Genomic DNA, 21584 nt, shown 5'->3' with positions numbered 1-21584 from the left:
AAATATCTCACCCACACACTGACCAGACTCACATTTGCTAAACTTCAGCAAGGTTGCTGCATACATGCCTACAAGACCCATAGCCTGGATCTTGTGCCAGTTTATGACCACAAGTGTATAATCAGAGAACAGAATCATGATTCAGTGACTTTTATGAACTGTTAAATGTACACATTAGTCTGATTTTGTAGCATATCATTTGGCCACAGTTCAATTTATTCTTAGGGTATATATTCTCATGAAGAGTGGTTGGGTAGAAGAGATTCAGCATCAAGACTCAATAACTACCCAGTGGGAAAATTTCTTTCCTTTCCAAAGCTAAACATGTGATCTAAGCCTGGATTTAGCAGTATTCATGGAGGATTGCCAAATTGCCTTGCTTTGCTCTATCTACTCAGCATGGGCACACCCAGTGGTTATACTGGAATCAAAAGGTATGCTCACACCTTCTATACCTTCAACCTGCCCTCCCACTCATTTGGATAAAAATTACTGAGTTGAACTCCGAGTGTAAACAACTTGTGCAATGGAGATGAGGGCTTAGGGCCAGTTAAATTTATAAGTACAAATGGTGACAAAGGGAGAGGAGATGAGGGCCAGAGGACTACACTAAGATATATAACCATCCCTCACTGCTATTGTTGTGTCTTTGGAGGACAGGATTGTGATCAGGGTTTTGAAATGATCAGTTTCACACGCAAGAATATCCACTGCTGGAGAAGGAAAATTGTGTGAATATGAACTAGGCCAAATTAAGTACCTTTAAGTACTGTTGATTTAAATAGGAGGGTTATCTTCATCTTCCTCTTATTGCAATTACTAGAATATAAAAGTGCCTAATTTTTGATGGATCATGGTCCTTACATTTATTTTTGGGGAAAATAATGACATGACACAACCAAAGTTATGCTTTTTGGAGTTCTACTGGATTCAGTGGTAAAAATTAATCCCATGCTTAATTTGTAAACATGGGATTAATTCTCACTCATTAAAGGCAATGTGACTTCATCTGTACACCGCCCGTGGCGCCGCGGGCGCCACGGACTAAATAAATGGTTAAGGGGCCTTGAGGAGGGCTCTGTCCGTGATGAGGAAGGGTCCGAATTGGACCCTTCCTCACGACAGACAATCGGAGGGACCAATTGGCAGGCGCGAAGCGCCTGCCGATTGGTCCCTCCGATTCCCAGCCCCAGCAACTGCGAGCCGCGCTCAGCGCGGCTCGCAGTTGCTCCCGGCCTGACGTGGTGAGAGGCGCGAAGCGTCTCTCACCGCGTCAGGCCGGCCCCAAGGAAGCCCCCGCCGCAAACACAAGACTCCAGCCGCCGAGAAGCTGCAGAACAAAAAGAAACACCCCCGGAGGAGCCTTTCGCCGCTAGCGCGACGAGAGGCAGCAGAAAAAAAAACCCCTGTAGGAGCTCCAAGCCGCCGCGCCGACGAGAGGCAGCAGAAAAAAAAAAACCCTGTAGGAGCCTTTCGCAGATCCAAGCAGCAGAAAACAAAACCCTGAAGGAGCCTTTCCCAGCTCCAAGCAGCAGGAAAAAAAAACCCTGTAGGAGCTCCAAGCCGGCACGCCCACGAGAGCTAGCAGAAAAAAAAAACCCTGCAGGAGCCTTTCACAGCTCCAAGCAGCAGAAAAAAAAACCCTGTAGGAGCCTTTCGCAGATCCAAGCAGCAGAAAACAAAACCCTGAAGGAGCCTTTCCCAGCTCCAAGCAGCAGGAAAAAAAACCCCTGTAGGAGCTCCAAGCCGGCACGCCCACGAGAGCTAGCAGGAAAAAAAAACCCTGCAGGAGCCTTTCACAGCTCCAAGCAGCAGAAAAAAAAACCCTGTAGGAGCCTTTCGCAGATCCAAGCAGCAGAAAAAAAAACCCTGTAGGAGCCTTTCGCAGATCCAAGCAGCAGAAAACAAAACCCTGAAGGAGCCTTTCCCAGCTCCAAGCAGCAGGAAAAAAAACCCCTGTAGGAGCTCCAAGCCGGCACGCCCACGAGAGCTAGCAGAAAAAAAAAACCCTGCAGGAGCCTTTCACAGCTCCAAGCAGCAGAAAAAAAAACCCTGTAGGAGCCTTTCGCAGATCCAAGCAGCAGAAAACAAAACCCTGAAGGAGCCTTTCCCAGCTCCATGCAGCAGAAAAAAAAAGCACCTCCTGGTGTCCCCTGGGTCCTAGCGCCCATTGCATTCCTGGTTGCAATGGGCTTTCTTGCTAGTTTCTTATATTTCCATAGATTATGTCCCAAAGTAGAACAACTCTACTTTATTGTGCAATACTGAAGATGATTTACTTTTAAAATGCTTTACAAGATTTGTGATGCATACTGCCTTTGAAGATGAAGACTCTATTTAGCTACTAGCCTGATAAAATTTAGAAAGGAACATTAGATGATTTAACATGTGTTTTTTTTTTTTAACTTTCATATTTCAAGTTACCTCATTAGAATTTAAAAAGGGATGGGCTCTTCAAAAAGACTCAACATACACACCATTATATTTTTCTCTCTTCAGGACAGTTTTGCATTGAGCAGGGGGTTGGACTAGATTGCTTGTATGGTCCCTTTCATCTCTACAATTCTGTTATTCTATGATTACCTAAAAGTGAAAGTCATCTCAAGGTACTCACTCGACAATATATTTCAGAAACTCCTTTGATTCCTAGAATATAAAAGGTAAAGAGTGAGTTTTATTTAGGCAAAAGGACTTCCATTTGTGAACATAAAATGATGGCTAGGGCCCAACAAGGGCAAATAAAACAATGTGCAGAACTGCTAAGCGTTTGCATCCAGTGGAACCAGAATCCAAAGTTGATACTTACATTGCCTGTGAAGTTTCCTTGGACAAGTCCTTCAACCCACAAGCGAGACTTGAAAGCACTCACGAATGCTAGCAGAGCTTCTGTGGAAATGCCTTTATTTAAAGCCTTGAATTTTTCTATCAAAGACCACCTGCCATGCTCCAGTATTGAAAGTCGTAGGTCTCTACAAACCCAGGGGGAAAGATGCATCATCAGTAAAGGCATAATTCAGAGTTTTAAGTACCGTCATCATATTGAAGAGCAGAAGGTTGAGGAAGAGAGTGAGTCTGATCCAAAGCAGAGTTAACAGGACCCATGAGGCTCATGGCATTGAGCTTTCCCACTCTCCTCTCCATACCAATCTGCTAATGGATGCCAAGGAATCCCTCAAACAGAAAGGAGGGCAGAAGGGGGTCTGTAGTAGAGAGAACATGCAGAATTGCCCTTGCTATGATCAGAAGAGTTGGTCCACTGCTATAAGTGTTATTATCCCAACATAATATTGTATTTTATACTTTGATGGAACCCGCCCTTACAGGAAGGGATAGAAAATTAAAGATTTATTTATTTTTATTTAACAACACCAACAAAATAAAACACCTTGGGATCCACCCCAAAGCAGAAAGGGACATTTATTATATTCGTGCACTACTTGTGGTCTTCCCAGAGGCATCAGGTTAGCAATTATCATGGATGCTGGACTAGATAGCCTCTTGATATGATCCAGTATGGCTACGTATATTCTGCAGAGAAATGAATGCATATCACTGAATTCTCAACATTATATGGCTTTTCTTATTCTCTCCCTAAGGGCACTCACTTTGCCAGTGTATCTGCTTTGATGAGAAAGTTAAAATATGTCTTTTTCAGCTGGTCGGTTATCATCTCGAAAGTTGCTGGCGTGAAACTGAAGTCAGATATGTGGTCAATAATCAACTGAAAGAGCAACTGAGAGGAGGGGAAAGAGAAATAATGTTAGCATTGATGAGTTTGTGTTGGCCTATTAAGGGACTGCTACACAGCCTCTCACAGGTCATCTCAAATTCATGGAAACAAGTAGAAATAGAGGACCCCCCAAATGCAGAATTGTATGATGTAGTAAACTACAACAATGCAGTGTATACTGACATTTAGTAATAATGTTTAGTCAGGAAGTGATAACAGAATATTCTGACATTTACAAATAAACCTTAAAGATAGTTTCACAATGTACTTATGTTGTTCTACAATAGAATGGCTAGATTCCAGTCCATTATCTGTAATGAAGAAGGATTAACAAAGTACTTATTTATAAATAAACAAACAAATAAAATGTGCGTTACTTATAGGCCCCTCTTCTCACTTGGATTCAGGGTAGATTATAGCGACATAGTTGATAAGACAGAACATTCATAGGGATAGGGATTCGCATTATAGAACCAACCAGAAATCTAAAAACCAAACTGAAGCAATGCATAAGTATTAACATGACAGTAAATGATGCAAAAAATATATCTTTTTTTACTTACTGGTAGTTTGTGGTTAAAACCTTTCACTCGAAGGATCAGGCCATGTTCTTTTGCTACAACTTTGTATTCCAGCTGAGCAACATCGGCTTCATATGCAAATCCAGCAAGATTGTGAGTAAGGATAGTTACAAAAGTATCAAAAAGCACCATACTGGAAAGGGAAAAAGATGACTGAAGGCATAACCAACAATAGAGACCAACAATATGCTGATGAGTTAGAAGACAAACATAGACACATTCAGCTGTACAATGACAGTTCTTTGCACAGACAGTTCCCAAATGGTGCAAAAGTGTGTTTATAGCCACCCCGGCTATCTATAATATCAAAAAGAAAGAGTCATTGTTTAAGGCAGTCTTTCTCCACTTTTTTCCTGTTGAGAAACCCTGGAAACATTTTTCAGGCTTCGAGAAACTCTGGGAGTGGCACGATGGTGCAGAATAGGGTTGGGAAGCAGAGCTGTGCACTACCTGGGGCCCCTCCCCTTCCCACCCCCTCCAAGCTCCTCATTGGCCATTTGGGGAGTGGGGAGCAGTTCATATATGGTCATAAGGTAAAGGTATCCCCCTGTGCAAGCACCGGGTCATGTCTGACCCTTGGGGTGATGATCTCTAGCGTTTTCCAGGCAGACTCAATACGGGGTGGTTTGCCAGTGCCTTCCCCAGTCATTACCATTTTACCCCAGCAAGCTGGGTACTCATTTTACTGACCTCAGAAGGGTGGAAGGCTGAGTCAACCTTGAGCCGGCTGCTGGTATCTAACTCCCAGCCTTATGGGCAGAGCTTCAGGCAGCATGTTGGCTGCCTTACCACCCTGTGCCACAAGAGGCTCATATGGTCATATCACCCAATAAATGTTTAACCAATTTTAAAAAATATATAAGCAATTAATTAACTCCCATCGATTTGGGAAAAACTTCCAGAGCTGTCACAAAAGTTATTTTTAAGTAGTTTTGGTTCACTAGAGTTGTAGTCAGCAGTCTTTTCAAACCAAGTTATATATTTTCAAACTAGTAATTAAGCCCGCTGTATGCCGAATACAGCGGGCGCTAGAAACTGACCTTGGGGACCGCCGTCAGTCTGCTGGGGACCGCCGTCAGTCTGCTGGGGACCGGCTCGGGCCGCGCCCGGGCCGCGGCCGCGGGCCGCGCCCGCGAGCCGCGCCCGGGCCGCGCCCGCGAGCCGCGCCCGGGCCGCGCCCGCGAGCCGCGCCCGGGCCGCGCCCGCGGGCCGCGCCCGCGAGCCGCGCCCGCGCGCCGCGCCCGGGCCGCGCCCGCGAGCCGCGCCCGGGCCGCGCCCGCGAGCCGCGCCCGGGCCGCGCCCGCGAGCCGCGCCCGCACATCGGGCCGCTTGCTGGCAGGGCCGCTGGTGGACTGTTTCTTCCTGGAACCTTGTTGGCTGCACGATAACGCGAGAGGCGGCGCTGCAGAAGCCGGGGCAGGAAGCGAGCCGGGAGCGGCTGCGAGGACGGCGGAGACCATTGTAAGTTGGGGGCGAGGGGGTGGTGCGCGGGGGCTGCGGCCTGCGTGGGTTCCCTCGGGCGTCAGGCCAGGAGCAACTGCAAGCCGCGCTGCGCGCGGCTCGCAGTTGCTGGGGCTGGGAATCAGAGGGAGCAATCGGCAGGCGCTTCGCGCCTGCCGATTGTTCCCTCCGATTGTCTGTCATGAGGAAGGGTCCAATCCGGACCCTTCCTCATCCCGGACACATCCCGCCCCAGAACGCCTTACTCTTTTATTTAGTCCGTGGCGCCCGTGGCGCCACGGGCGGTGTTCAGATACTGTCCTAAGCAGCATTGAACAAAGTGAGGCTTAGATCTATTGTAAGTAACTCCGGGCTTTAATTCCTATCATCTTTGCTGCTGCTTTCCCACCTCATCATCCATGGACAAAATGTACTGATTCGACATCAGCAGGGCAAAAACTTTTAGTTTCAGAAATGAAGAACCCAACTATATTCAGTCTCCCAAGTAATCAGACAGCCTCTTTCCAGCACAGTACAAAATATTGCATGCAAACGTCAAGCCATGAATATATAAAGCTAGATACTTGAACTATTGCACTAATGTGGACAAGTTACTAGTGCAAGAATTGCACTGATTGACTCTTATATTAGAAGCAGGACCCACTGTGGACCATACAGCTGACTACAGTTGGACTGACCACAGACTGGACTCCTGAGAGGATCAGGAGGAACATTTACAAGGTTGTAAACTCACAGAGCCTCTTGTGGCGCAGAGTGGTAAGGCAGCAGAAAGGTTCTCTGAAAGCTCTGCCCATGAGGCTGGGAGTTCGATCCCAGCAGCCGGCTCAAGGTTGACTCACCCTTCCATCCTTCCGAGGTCGGTAAAATGAGTACCCAGCTTGCTGGGGGGTAAATGGTAATGACTGGGGAAGGCACTGGCAAACCACCCCATATTGAGTCTGCCATGAAAACGCTGGAGGGCGTCACCCCAAGGGTCAGACATGACTCGGTGCTTGCACAGGGGATACCTTTACCTTTACGTCAAACACAGGTTAGCCCAATCTCATCACATCTCAGAAGCTAAGCAGGGTTGGCCAAGGTTAGTACTGCGAGGTCACCAAAGAAGACTGCAGTTCCCCCACCACCTAGTCAACTAAGTATATCAGTTTGCTTCAACAGGACTTGAAGCAAAGTCAGTGGGGTGCAGTTGCTTGAATAGATAGGGTTTTAGGGGAATCAGATTTGTACTACAGGGAAAACATTAAGGCTACGTTCGTTTATATGAAAAGCTTTTCAATTCTGGATGAGGAAACTATTAGTGACCAAGTTCTTTGGTATTCGGTTCTAGTGTACAGTTTTTGCCTTCTAAGATAGTCACAACTGGCAGGTGCATCACCAAAGGCAGTACCTTTGAAGGAGATGGGGATCCTATGCAGACTCATCACTGCACAGTCATATTGGATCCTGGCTTAGTAACCACATTTTCTGTTTTGCTAGCACCCATTAATTAATTAATTAAAATTTCATGGATGTGCTTGTTTCCGCCCAAGGAGTCCAGAACAGCTTATGTAGAGTTCCCAAGCATCTCTCGTCCAGGCATTTTATAAGATTAAATCTACTTTGCTTCAGCACTAGAACTGTGTTGTATTTTGAAACTGATTTTTGCTAAATCAGGCAGTAGGGTCTACAATTTGGACATAAATTTACAATGGTGTAAGAAAAGGGGGAAAGCAATGCTTACTTTGTTGCAGAGTGCTGTATCAATGGAGAGACAAGGTGGAAACAGATGAACGCTGAAGGAGGAGAAATGGAATGGCAAAGAACAAAAGTCAGACCTGCACAAACAGCTTGTTTATGATAGCCTGTGGTTTCCTTCACCAATAGAATTGTTTTTCTATGATGACACACATTTATGTTCTTTTACATGATTTCATGTAAAAGCTCTTGCTGCCCCTTGCTCTTGCTAGCCCTTAGGCCTGTGACACCCACCGGAGCACCAAAGTGCTACTACAGCTTTCATGCTTATTTCAAATTTCTCAAGACTCAGCAAAAATATCATAGACTTTATTTATCTATTTTTGTATTTATATACCACCACTCTCAATTGTCTCACAGAGGTTTACACTAAAATATATAAAGATCAGTCCTAGAGGAGATCAGCCCTGCCTGCTCCTTTGAAGGCCAGGTCCTGAAGATGAAACTCAAATACTTTGGCCACCTCATGAGAAGGAAGGACTCCCTGGAGAAGAGCCTAATGCTGGGAGCGACCGAGGGCAAAAGAAGAAGGGGACGACAGAGAATGAGGTGGATGGATGGAGTCACTGAAGCAGTCGGTGTTAACTTAAATGGACTCCGGGGAATGGTAGAGGACAGGAAGGCCTGGAGGATCATTGTCCATGGGGTCGCAATGGGTCGGACACAACTTTGCACCTAACAACAACAACATATAAAGATCAACACTTTAAAGACCGAAAGTGTCTCATCTTGCTTCAACTGCTCCAAAAGCAACTGGGATATTCTGGGTGCAAGTATTTACTTTGAGTACATGTTCTCTGTTCCAATTATATAATATGGTGAACTGCTTCATCAGTTACCTAAAGCAGTTCATTATTCACCTATATACCCTAGTTGGATGTTATACTCTGTGGACCTTGTGTGAATGACGCAAACCATGGAGACAGGATGGGTTGTGTGCACCCCTTTCATGCAGCTAGAAACCTTCTGTGTGGCAGGATGTCATTTAAGTAGGTGAGATGCATCTTTCTCATTTGGCTATCCCATTTGCACACACTCCACACTGGTTTGGGATTGTGCCACAGAGAAGTGGCTTCCACACACTGTCAAGCCTGTGGTGGATCAGATGGTTACACATCATTCTACTGGCAGATCCCCAAAGGACAGGCATGGGTAGCATGGTATGTAATTCTCACTAGCTAGTTCTGTGGGCCCAAAGTCTACATATTGCCAAGGGTGCAGAGAGGGCAGCCTTGCTTATGTTGACATCAATTCCACTCAAGATAATAGGAAATCTGGCTGTAGGTCAACTAACAATGTAATAGACCAGAAGACAGAGAGCATATGCAGCAACCTCTAATCTCGAGAACTGGGTATCATCCCCCATTCCTCCACATGTAGCCAACTGGGTGACCTTAGAATAGTCATGTTCCTGTTTGAGCTCACAGAGCAGTTTCTGTCAGAGCTCTTTAAGCCTCACCTACCTCACAAGGTTCTGTTGTGGGGAGGGGAAGGGAAGGTGATCGTAAGCCATTCTGAGACTCTTTTGGGTAGTGAAAAGCGAGGTATGAAAAGCCAGCTCGTCTCCGTCTCCCAGTGCCAAGGCTGGGGTGGGTTCACTTTTCCTTTAGCTACCTGCCAAGCGCTCCTTTTGAACTCCCTTTGTGTCATCTGGAACTCTTTTATGGCCTAACACCCTTCTTGTCAGTTCCTCCTAAGCTCCATTTTGAGCAGCAAGAGCTCTCCAGAGTGCTGATTGCGTCAATAATAAACCAAAGGCTTTGCTGTCCTTTCCAGCGGATATTAAAAACAGGGACTTCTATTTAGCTGCTCTACTACAACTTTTTCACATGCAATAATGTCATACATGCCTATATAATCTAATAATTATATGTCCCCCACCCGCCCTTGTGAATCCTTAAATTTGCAGATTGGGACCATACTGATGCTAAATGTATTTTTCTGCAAACTTGGGGCACTCCTCAGGTTTGCAGAAAAATGTGAAAAGTTAAAAAAAAAAAACAACAATCATGGGGTGCTTAAATTCCCCCAAATTGAAAAAAAATACATTGTCTGTGCATGCTTAGACAACACATTTTCCAGGTGAGCTGGTGGCGTTGGTTGCCACCGCAGAATATCAACTTTGGGCACAGCTGCCATAGTGTAGGATATCAGGAGTGGCCTCGGGCTGGGCTGATGTGGCAGCAGACTCCAGGATCAGCTTGTTACTTGGTGGCAGCCTGCAGCAGACATTGGGAGAGGCCCCAGATCTGGCTCTGCTGCTGATACACTCTGGAAGCCACTCCAAGCCTGGCTATTTGGTGGAGGACTCCAGGAGAGCCTCTGGGGCTGGCCACTGAGGTGGAAGATGCCAGGAGGTGTTCTGGGCTCAGAGTATTTCCCAGATTACAACACTGTGGCTGCAGGTGAGTGGTGGGGCCTGCAGTCATGATGGGTGGGTAGAGCAGTGATTCCTCCCCTTCTCCTGGGAGTCTCACAGGCCTTTCACTGATATGTATTAATACACAAGCGACTGATTTTTACCTTTGGGGACCATAAATTTGTTGTCCTTTTTGTACCACAGGCAACCCTGGGGGGTATCCAATATCTTGTGTGGATATTCGGTGCTGTGGTCACTGGATTTCTTCACAGAGAAATCTGAGGCTGGTATAAGGACAAAGGAAAAGCATTGTTAAATCTGACACTCGGGTTTGCTCATCCCCTTGAATGTCAAAAAAGGCATCTCATGTTGCTCAGTAAAGGTATGCAATTAATTCCTGTGTCTGGAAGAAATGTAAAGTAGCAAATAACTGCCCCAAATCTGAAAATCTGGTGTCCTGCTCCTGTCTGTGAAAGTTATTTTAAAGCAGGCCAAATCAAGTTCCCCTCCCCCATTTAATATATTAATCTCTCTCTTTTTTGACTCTGGTATATAAAAAGACTTACTTAAAATGAAAATCTATATTTAAATAAAACAGGATGAAATCCTCCACCAGATCTTTCATCAGAAAAATGGAAAAAAGCATCACCATGGTTAAGGGCAGGTGAAAAAAAAATAATGTATTTTAGAGTAAGATATGGAATTCCCCAAAAGGATAATTCAACAAGCTTGGTGTCACCACTGAAAAAGCCTTGTCAAGTTTAACCATCTGCCATATCAGCAGTGGTGGGAAACATGGAATTTAGACTCTGTATATGACCTAGGTGCACCTAAGGTAGAATCATATGCTAAATATCGACACCAGGAAAATATGGTGCCCATTAATCAAGTGTGTTGGATTCTTGAGCTTATTGCTTAACCCTGTCACCTATCCAGAGGAAACCACAGTGACAAAACATCATACCCTTGGGAATGCTGTGATGACATCCATCGTACCTGATGGGGCCCTTCCATGTCTCCTTGACATGCAGAGCTGTCCTACACTGCAGGCAGACAAATGGGCCAGCAGCCTGGAATCTTTACTAGATTCAAGAAGAACTAGCTATCAGCACCAGCTCTCAGAGGCCTTGCAGCAGCTGGAGGCATCCAGCTGGCCAACTGAAGCCAGTTAGGAGTCCACAAAGATGCCTGTATATGTGTGGTAGGGATGGGATGCTTTGGTCATCACTTGATACACATACATTACCTGGACCTTAACTTATGGTATTTTTAGATACTATATAAATAAAACCTTTATGTCATGATTAAGCAGAAAGGGGGGGGGACAACAACATATGGAATAATTCATCCTAAACCATCACATTACCGTATTTGCCGGCGTATAAGATGACTGAGTGTATAAGACGACCCCCCAACATTTCCACTCAAAATATAGAGTTTGTTACATTACATTACAGTACTATGGGCCACTATGGGCAGCTATGTCTATCCCAACTGAAGTGCACCCGGCGTATAGGACGACCCCCCCACTTGGAGGCACGTCTTTCAGGGGGGGGAAAGTAGTCATACGCCAGCAAATACTGTAGTTGGTGATAGAGATGGAGTCTGAATCTCCCAGCCCCAATTCCATCAGTGTACCCACAATGGCTAGTAGGACATGCATTTGAACCGAACAGTCTTTCTGTGCTGACCTATATATTTGTTTTCTTCTGGCAGATGTAATTCTGGATTTAATGGGAAGTCAGTGTCCCATAGGTTGCCCCAAAATCCATCAATATCTGCAAATAAAAGAATATGGACTTAGCTGGCAGTCACTCAATAAGTTACTTAGCACAAAATGATCTACGGCAAGAATTAAAGATGGCTGAAGACCTGCCCCTTGGTATTGAAAGAGGCCAGGCTAAAATCTTAGTGGGATGGGTGAGATACACAGCTATACTTTCCACTTCCATAAACCTTCCAAAGTGGAAGAATTACTGTGACCCTTTTCTAATATGTATGGGAGGCAGCTATTGAGCAACACATGGACCCAATCCTTTAGCACCATATAGAACTAAGGATCAGGCCACATTACAGTATTACTAGTTCCTCATTGACTTTTTTAAATTGCAGAAGCATAAATCTATAAACACATCAAGGCATTGTTTTACCTGATACAGAGTATTTGGTTCCAAACCATTTTTCTTTCAAGGGACACTTTCCTTCATGGGCTGGAGATAACAGGAAAAGGTTGGCTTTTGAGGGGATGAGATGGTTAACAGCACCCGCAATTACCTAGAAATGTAAAACCATGTAACAACTCACTTTTTGTGTTGGGAAAATTCAGACTTAGTAGGCTTAGGAAAAAAGTAGTTCTATCCTCTTCAGCGCCATGCATTGACCCTGCTCCCTTTTAGATCGAACGTCAGCTTGGAAATGTGTTTATTGTTTTCTTGGTATAAGACTTTTTTTTTTGCTTGCAGAATGTATACCTCTAAAAGCAATTGCTAATAATGTTTCCAAGGCTTTCTCGTGACATAAAACAGAATATGGGTATAGGAATCTGCATAAAATAGATACCCTCAAAAAATGCACCATTGTTGCCTCCCTAATTTCTTTCTTTATTATTAAATTTGTTGACAGCCACTCCAGATCCAGCCAGCACATCAAGTTTAAAATACAGTCCAAAATAACCACCATCCCTAACCCCCCCTTCCCCCCGTCAAACACAATGAACCCCCACCGACCCCATGCCACAAGGAGGGGTATTCAGAGTAGGGACCCAATAGATGTAAATCATCCCAGACCTCCAAAACATCTGGTGGTGGAAGAGTTCTGTTTTGCAGGCCCCCAGTACTGTGATAGCTCTAACAAGATCTTTAGCTCTACCAGGAGCTCATTCCACCAGGTATGGGTCAGGACCAAAGAGGCCCTGGACCAGGTCAAGGCTAGGTACACTTCCCATGGGCTGAGGATCACCAACCTCTTCAGGTTCACAGAGCGAAGAGCTCTTTGTGGGGCATAGGGAGTTTTCCTCTTTGTAGTGAAGACACATCAACATGGAGCTTACCAATTGCTGCCATTTATAAAGTTTGTATCTCTGGTACCTGGATTTATTTTTATGGCAAACATGGCCTGGCCCGTCAAAATGGCATTTATGTCTGATCCAGCCCTTGTATCAAATGTTTGATGCCTCTGGTTTAGATTATGAAAATCTTCTTGGTCTCCAGAGCGCTCTTCCAATATAAGAAACATGTGTTTGATGCAGTTTCTGCTAGAGAACTCCTCCGAACTGTTTTTAGTTCTACAAAACCCTCACTCTGATCGAGATCTCCCAGACTTTGGGGCAATTTGAAGCTGAATAACAATGCCTATATTTACAAAGTGCAGTTTCAGAAGGTCCAGAGACTGGACCTTTGATTTCAGAATGTAAAGGTATCTTCCAGGACTATTTTAGTATTATTACTATTAAACAATCTACATGATGCTTTTTGTGGTGTTTGCTTGTGTGAAGATGCCAAATGCTAGATCTGGGATCAGTCCCATGTGAACCATGCACCTTTCCAAGGAGCTATGGCCTTACTGAATTTCTGGGTATGAAATAAGGCAAAGGAATTGAGAGCATGTGGACATTTTCTAGAAGAACAAGAAACACACACTGAGACCCATTTATATTTCTGAAAATATCCTGGCATGTACAAGTTAACCTATGACAATTTTCTGCTTTATTGTTAGAATACCAGAGTACCATTTCCTTCCTTAACATGAGGCCTACTCACTTCTGGATTGTATTCAGACAACAGCTGATCTCCTATCAAAAAGTCTTCCTTTTGAAACAGATGCATATTTTCACAAATATTTTCCACATAATCAATGGGATCAGTCTGAAGACAAGCAAAAACACAGCACAGAGATCAAAAAGTGGAAGGATTGGCATTTTTGTGACTTGACTTGAAACATTCTACATGCCAGTCTGGCCATTTTGTTAACACTGAATCCATGCTACCAAAAATGGTTAAGGGGAGAAAGTTGGTCCTTATTGGGGAGAAAAGTGTGGAATAAATGATGTAAATAAAATAAATAGCAACTTGTTGACCTCTCCCCTTCCACTGCAACTTTCCACATCCCCAATCCTTGCCTCAGAGGTTGATGGACATTTGTGAAGAGCCATGGAAGTAAAATGGAGGCTTTCTGACCTGGTGAAAAACCATTCTTATTTCAGAATATAGATTACTGGTTATTCTTTCTTTCAGCATCAGCAGAAAATATTTTCTGCTGAAAGGTCCTTTTCAATTAATCCTGTTCCCTGGGTTTGTAGATTTTTAAGAGATGCTATTTTATCCTTAACTACTTTTGTATGGATTTTAATATGGTTTTTATTTTTAAATGAAAAAGCAGGGTAAAACAAAATGAATAAATGGACCATACAATTTCTAGTATCCTCTAGAAAGACTGTATAAGAAAACTGAACCACCTGAGATATTGACTAAGGACTTTGGCCAACTTTGTCCCCTATGTGGCAAAGATTAAGGAACAGCTTAAGATTTGTATAGCTTCCCCCTTCCCCCTTTTTTGGGGTGGGGGGATATTGCCAGAAGTTGATGTTTTATTGTTCCAAATAAATAAGTCCAAATCTCAACCACGCCAGACACTGAAAACTTTAGTGTTTATGATTGGAGACAGGAGAAAACGTGGGAAGAGTGAAGACAATACCTGTTCCTGGAAGCAAAATTCATTGCCTTCAATCTTTTGTATCTCATCCCATATTCTGTGAGGGAAAAGAAAACCAGAGCACTTATTTCTAAGCCTTGCTTCACAAGAAAACTATCAAATTGACAAAGCAGCATGAATTAACAACAGCTCATTTCCCTGCAGTCACTTTTCACATTTTTGAACAGAGAAGGAATTGGTTCAGATTGCAATCTTATACAGACTTATTTGGGAGCTCAGTGGGACTGTTTCCACATGAGGAATTTGCATCTGAACAGCCTCTGGTTGTTGGTGGGTTTTAGAGCCCCCTCCACATGATATCATCTGCTTCCTGATGCTGTCGAGGGGCTGGCTCAAGTTTTGGCCAGATTTCCCTTGGGATGAGGGAAATTGCCCAAACGGGATTTGCCAACTCATATCACACTTCTCATCAGGGAGAAACCAGGGGCAAGCCCATATGGAGGGAGAAATGCATGATAAGTCACTGTAGCTTTGTCCCACCTTTGCACCTGCCCTTCCTACTCTGAGATTTTTTTTTAATGGTGTGATCTGCATTGCTGTGGGATCACAAAACTACTTTGTCAAAGGTAAAATAAAATCTTCTGTAAAGTGTCCATGGCCTTTTGGGGATTAGGCAGCAAAGCAAAGTCCCACTTATGTTTTTTGGTGGTGGGGAATGAACAGATAAAAGGGAGCAACCCTCTCCCAGTATGCCAGGCTTCTATGTACTTTGTTTTTAAGCCTCCAGAGTGTACTCAGAAAACATTGCTAGAATTTAGGATTTAAAGTGAAAGCATGGAAGCTTTCACTGTGACTGCACAAATGCAAAGAATAGCAAGCACTGGTTAGCCAGCTTACAGCCAGCGTTGCAAACAGAGCCCAGTCAGAAGTCCTGCCTCTCAGCTGATGCCACAATTCTACAGTGTTTGATCTGCAACAGCTTGTTCACATGTGCAGAACATCATTTCAAGCTGCCAGCTAAAGGTAAGCGTGCATGTTTAGACTGGCCCTAAGGGCCATTAGCAATTCACCCTTGACATCTCCGTGGGCCAGTATCTTTCAAAAATGATTGAATAGGAACGTGGAAAAGATGTGTACATATCTTACTTCTTACCATTACAAAGTTTATTAGACTTTCATCTCTCCCCTCCCCCAGAATGAGGGAACAAAACTTAATGAGTATTGAGAACAGAATATAACAATGAAGTTTTACCATCCAGTTTAATAGGGATTTTGGGGAGGAGGGGGGGAGGGTTAATCACCTTCTCTCTGGCCCATGTTTTTGAAGCATCTTCAAATACTGGAAAATAAGATGAATCACCTGTTGAGCGAAGAAACAAACCCAGTTATTACTCTTGAGCCTTGACAACTGGGAAAAAAGACCTTCTAAAAATTCAATTTGTGGCAGAATGTATCTATTATTTATTTACTTGCCCACTCCAGTCAGGACCTGCAGCAGTTTCTCTCCCTGCCCTACATCTTAGTCTCAAAACAACCACTATGTCAGGTAGGTTAGTATGAGAGAAAATAAGAAGAAGAGTTGGTTCTTATATGCTGCTTTTCTCTACCCAAAGGAGTCTCAAAGTGGCTTACAGTCGCCTTTCCTTTCCTCTCCCCACAACAGACACCCTGTGAGGTGGGTGAGGCTGAGAGAGCCCTGATATTACTGCTCGGTGAGAACAGTTTTATCAGCACCGTGGCGAGCCCAAGGCCACCCAGCTGGCTGCATGTGGGGGAGTGCAGAATTGAACCTGGCATGCCAGATTAGAAGTCCGCACCCATAACCACTACACCAAACCCAGCAAGCTTCAATGGCAAGGTGGGGAACTGAACCTGAGCAGGCTTTCAGATCCTAGTTGGACTCTGACTGCTTCTCCAGTTCACAATTAGGCCTCCATTTGTGTCTTTATCCAGCCATCTTAATGCCAAGACCAGCTCTCTTTGCCATTCACACACATGCGTGGCTATCTGGGAACATTATTTCTCACTGCAAGTATTGCGGTGGTAAAATGGGATTAGCATCTGCTTGTTTGATATTATTGCGACTGCCTGAGATTTTGCTACCTATTCGTCTTAATCAACTTATTTCCGATGTCACTCTATCCCAGTTTCTCAGCACATTTTTCAAAAATTTGCACAAGAAGCTCCATTGCTTTGCTGATGGCCCCTTTGGTGTGGTCTGTCTGGGTCGCCGATCACAGTGGGTGCATTCTGTCAAGTTGGGAGCAAAAACCCACATCAGTCCCTCCTTTGGAATAGGAATGAAGGATAACAGAAAGCTTCTTCCTCATGCTCAGGCCCCTACAGGGTGAATTTGCACTGAAGTGGACCACCCACACATGAGCACAGGTCTAGGGTGCACATGCATCGGATTCATTCCTTGACCACATATGAAAAGCATCAGAACGATGGGTTGGATCCAGCTGGCCTTTTCACCTCAGTTCACTTGGCTTTTTCCCCACGGTCCTCAGCATCGCTGGAGCCTTGCCTCCTTTTGTAACGGTTGAAAGGCTGCTTGGATCTAACCCCACAACGAGGCAAAGCAGGCTTCCTTAGAATGTGGCCAACATTTGCCAGAGTTCCAGACTGAAGTGGTGCTTTCGGATCCGGACACACATCTTTTAAACTTTGGTAAATTATACAGAGAGCCGATATGGTGAAGTGGTTAACATCTGACTCTAGTCTGGAGAACTGGGTTTGATTCCCCACTCCTCTACATGCAGCCAGCTGGGTGTCCTTGGACCAATCACTGTTCTTTTAGAGCTGATAACACAGAAGTGTTATATCTGAGCTTTTTCAGGCCCACCTGCCTCACAGGGCTTCCGTTGTGGAGAGAGATAGGGAAACTTGTTTGTAAGCCACTTCCAGACTCTTCTTCATATAGGACTGAAGGCTACAAGCCATGCACAGAAGGAATCAATGGAGGTAAGCTATTCCTCTTCCTTTCCATTCCCCTATAGCCACCTGCATCTCCCCAGAAGCTGCTTATAGGAGCTGGGGGACCCTAAGCAAACAGACTGGAGCACAAGGGTAGCCTGAGGAGAACCTGGGAGAAATCACACATTGTGCAATCTCTTTAACAAAGTGAGCAAGTGATCACTATGTGTCAACCTTTATTTATGAGCAGCCTGATCAATGCAACGTGCCTTTAACAAGGAGTGGACCAGAAGGAAGCCTGTAACTTCCAGGTCTACTCCAGCTGCTGCCTCCCAAATGGTCCTAGGTTGCCAGCAATTGTTTGGCACACCTAGGAGGCTGCTGGGCACCCACCCAGATATCACTGTCTGTCGTGGTGAGGCTCCTGCTGCTTGCCGGAGCTGAAGATGAGGCAGCCCTTTGCCAGCCCAGCCTGTGGCCGCAATATGGCCCTGGGTGAGTCCAAGGCCATGATTTGTTTTTGGAGCAGCCTTTTGCGATGCTATAGATGAGGGAAGAGAGAGAGAGATCTGTTTCATGGACTCTTTCTGTTCACAGTTTGTAGGATCCAACCCATAATAGCAGTATACAAGAGATAACACTAAATTTACTGGTAGCTGCAAGAAAGATGTGCCAGATGTGAAAGCTCAGAGCTTCATCCAAAACTGAATGGTTCATTAATGTAATGGAACATATGTATATAAGGAAACTTATTCCAAAGCACCTCTCAGGACTTTATCCTTAAGAGATCTCAGGAGACTAATGGGGATGCCTGTAGAATATAACAAAGGGAATTATTACTGAATCATTCTTGCTATGGTTGATCTGAGAAGACTCTTGTGAGTCCCTTGGACTGCAAGGCGAACAAACTGGTCAGTCCTAGAGGAGATCAGCCCTGACTGCTCCTTAGAAGGCCAGATCCCGAAGATGAAACTCAAATACTTTGGCCACCTCATGAGAAGGAAGGACTCCCTGGAGAAGAGCCTAATGCTGGGAGCGATCGAGGGCAAAAGAAGAAGGGGACGACAGAGAATGAGGTGGCTGGATGGAGTCACTGAACAACAACAACAATGGTTGATCTAATCATGCTATGGAAATGGCTGCAAATCTGTATTTTGTATGTTTTCTGTATGTAAATGATGCAAACATACTTGATTTTTCTTTGTATTTCTGTGTCAGATTATTACCTCATAAAAGTTATCAAAACCTTTGTCTGTCAAAGTCACAGAAATGCTGAAGATGGAGTACGTTGAGTTCTGTTCAAATCCTGTCTCGCCATTTCCTCCAAATAATGCAACAGCCAAAAACCTATTTGAAAATTAAATACATTTTAATTTCAGAAAATATGTATCCAGCCTTTTGTTTATAACATGACAAAGTGGTTCTCAAAGACAAAATCCAACCGGATGAAGAACAATTGAAACAGTGGGACAGTCCTAACTCTGCCATTTGCAATTGTATTGTTGGTGAATGTATTTTAGCCCACTGCTCAATTTCTGAGGCTTTCTCCATCCTGAGGAATCTTCCTGTGATGGAATAGACAATTCCATAGGAGGACAAGCTACATGGTGAGCAGAATGGTAGGATGCAGGTCACTGCATGGTAGGATGCAGGTTACCTTTAGGGAGTTTCTATGGTTATTTTATAGTATTTTTTGGTGACAGCTTTACATTGCTTTCTGAATTACTACGAGCTGCAATAAATAGGACATTAATCAATCAGTCAAATTTTCAGGCTCCTCCTTGGATTCCCTTTTCACCCTTTAATGCCAAGGGATAGTGGACGTACTTTTTCCGGAGAAGTGAAAGGATACTGCCTCTGCCTTCATGCCCTATCAGCCATGAGACGTAATGAAGAGGCTTCACCCTAAAAGTACCAAAAGAATTGGAAAAATTATGCCATGTAGATACAGAAGTAACTTTTCTAATAAACAAATAAGCCAGCTTTGTCTTCCACTTCGAAATGGGTCCTTCACAAAAAAGTTCCCAGTGGGGAACACGGGGTATAGACCCAAAGACAAGACCCAGATAAGACAGGATAATGAGGATCCTTGTATATCTATTATATCTAGGGCTTCCATAACTACAGCTTCTGTTGTTCTATTGCCCCCCCCTCCAAGGTCCTGCCACCCACTCTCTGTAGCATGAGAATCCTGGATGCTCCAATTAAGAAGACCTTCCCCGCAACCACAACATTATATATGAGCTCACTTATGCAAGTCTTCCATGCTGCCTCTGCACTCATTTCATTGTACCTATTCACTTGCCATCTTCTAAGCAAGTAGACACTCTAGGATTGTCCTCTGTTTTCAGAGGACTATCAGGAGTCGGCCCATGGAATCAAAGTAGAAGGAAGAGGAGCTGCAGCCGAGAACCAACAGAGAAGCCATGAGCAGGAGGAAACCATGGGGGAGTGGAGAACCTCTTGAGAAACTGAGGCAGAGGCAAGACCTAAGTCTTAGAAAAAGAAGTATCTGGCTGGTTGCTCATTAAAGCCAAAGGCTGGAAGATACACTTGAGTCTTCACATGATGAGGACTAGAAGGCCTGAACTTTCTGTGTAAGTCTTTGTAGTTGCTTCACATGTTCTCCAGCTATACTTATTTGAGCGTTCCATCTGGGTGCAACAACTGAGGTTGCTGCCAGGTCCACACACCTGGAATCTTGCCCAATCTGATTTCCTGCCTGTCCATGACCTGGATTGCCCATGACCTCACTGTCTGCCACCTGCCCTCAACACTTGGACAGGTTTATGACTATGCTGCTTGTCTACCTGCCTGCTGACCTTGGGAATGCCTATTGGCCTGTTTGACTCCTGCCAAGCTACTCACAAACTGGTAAAAGCCAGCTTTTGATTCTGCATTGTATTTCCAGATGCTGACTGAGGCTTTACACACATGCCTCACCTGTGCTGTTGGACTCCATCCAGGACTGATAGTGGCACAGCTGGGAACTCTGCCTGCTCCAAGGTCAGGATGGACCAAGCTGAGTAATGGTCTACAGCCCAGCCCAGGAGATAAGCTGAGTTTTCAGTTCAGTTGGGGACAGGCCATCACAGGATCAAGGCCAAAACAGATGCTTAATTGTTAATCTGTTCAAGCCACTGGCTGTTACATCGTATTGGTGCAATGTCATACCTTACAAATCACAGACCTTTGATCTTAGATGGTTTGGGCTTTCCACAGCAAGTCACAGGACTCGGGTGGCTAGAGAGAAAGCTAGATAAACTTCCTGAATAGGGAGCATTAGTAGGTCTACTCAGTTCTAAGGACCCTGTCATTCAATGGGGCTTACTCCCAGGAAAGCATCCTTAAGAGTGCAGCCTGTTGGACAGAATCTGACATCTCCTTACATCACCATATCAAGAGGTCTTTGCTTTAATACGGTTACTTACTTGTAATGTTTTTCTTGCGGGGGAATACCCCAAGTGATGCTCAAAGAATGGATTTCTCTGACTGGAATAACTAAACCAGAAGTAACGTGTTAGTTGCAATTATTTTAAAAATATATATGCATAGTAAGAATGATACGAGCAGGAAAAAGTGGCAGCGGTGGTGGTGGTGGTGAGGCAAATATGTACTATTAATGCTAAATGACCTAAAGCCTGCTGCACCAGAATGGCTAGATCAGCAATTTTTTTTGCCAAGGAATGGCTTTCCTAAATGCTATAATTTATTTCCTTAATGACTATCATAGAATCATATATTCCAGTGGGTAGCCTTGTTGGTTTGAAGTAGCACAACAAAAAATGAGTCCAACAGCACCTTGAAGACCCACAAAGATTTATTCAAGGTGTGAGGTTTTGAGTGCAAGCACTCAAGGATCATAAGCGTACAGATATAAGGCAAAAGTAAATTGTGGCAAATCAGTAAACCGTGTCATAATATCCAAATTAAGGTTCACGCCTTCAATAAATCTTAGCTTGTTTTAAAGGTGCTATTGGACTAAATTGTTATAGAATCATAGAGTAGGAAGGGGCCATACAGGCCATTTAGTCCAACCTCCTGCTTGAGGCAGGATCAGCCTACAAAATCCATGATAAGTATCTCTCCAGCTGCAGTTTAAGGACCGCCAGTGAGGGGGAGCCCACTCTGCTCTTTAGCAAGTTGATCTTGC

The 21584-nt window shown here is 44.4% G+C and overlaps 1 protein-coding gene across 2 annotated transcripts in view; it reads right to left on the bottom strand.

The window, feature by feature from the left end:
• LOC143844494 (nardilysin-like) overlaps nt 1-21584 on the bottom strand; it is a 45328-nt gene that overhangs the window by 11938 nt on the left and 11806 nt on the right. For both annotated transcript variants that reach the window (XM_077351663.1, XM_077351664.1), the window contains exons 10-23: nt 20863-20932; nt 19259-19336; nt 18658-18778; nt 15817-15875; nt 14558-14612; nt 13624-13728; nt 12016-12139; nt 11557-11643; nt 10030-10149; nt 7493-7544; nt 4294-4444; nt 3606-3733; nt 2807-2969; nt 2615-2646 (exon numbers count right to left, since the gene is read on the bottom strand). In XM_077351663.1, the coding sequence (XP_077207778.1) occupies nt 2615-2646; nt 2807-2969; nt 3606-3733; nt 4294-4444; nt 7493-7544; nt 10030-10149; nt 11557-11643; nt 12016-12139; nt 13624-13728; nt 14558-14612; nt 15817-15875; nt 18658-18778; nt 19259-19336; nt 20863-20932 (1345 nt within the window). The remainder of the gene's footprint in view (nt 1-2614; nt 2647-2806; nt 2970-3605; nt 3734-4293; nt 4445-7492; nt 7545-10029; nt 10150-11556; nt 11644-12015; nt 12140-13623; nt 13729-14557; nt 14613-15816; nt 15876-18657; nt 18779-19258; nt 19337-20862; nt 20933-21584) is intronic.

The sequence above is a fragment of the Paroedura picta genome, chromosome 9 (assembly GCF_049243985.1).
Source record: "Paroedura picta isolate Pp20150507F chromosome 9, Ppicta_v3.0, whole genome shotgun sequence".
Classification (NCBI taxonomy): domain Eukaryota; kingdom Metazoa; phylum Chordata; class Lepidosauria; order Squamata; family Gekkonidae; genus Paroedura; species Paroedura picta.
This window is presented reverse-complemented; position numbering and strand designations above follow the sequence as displayed.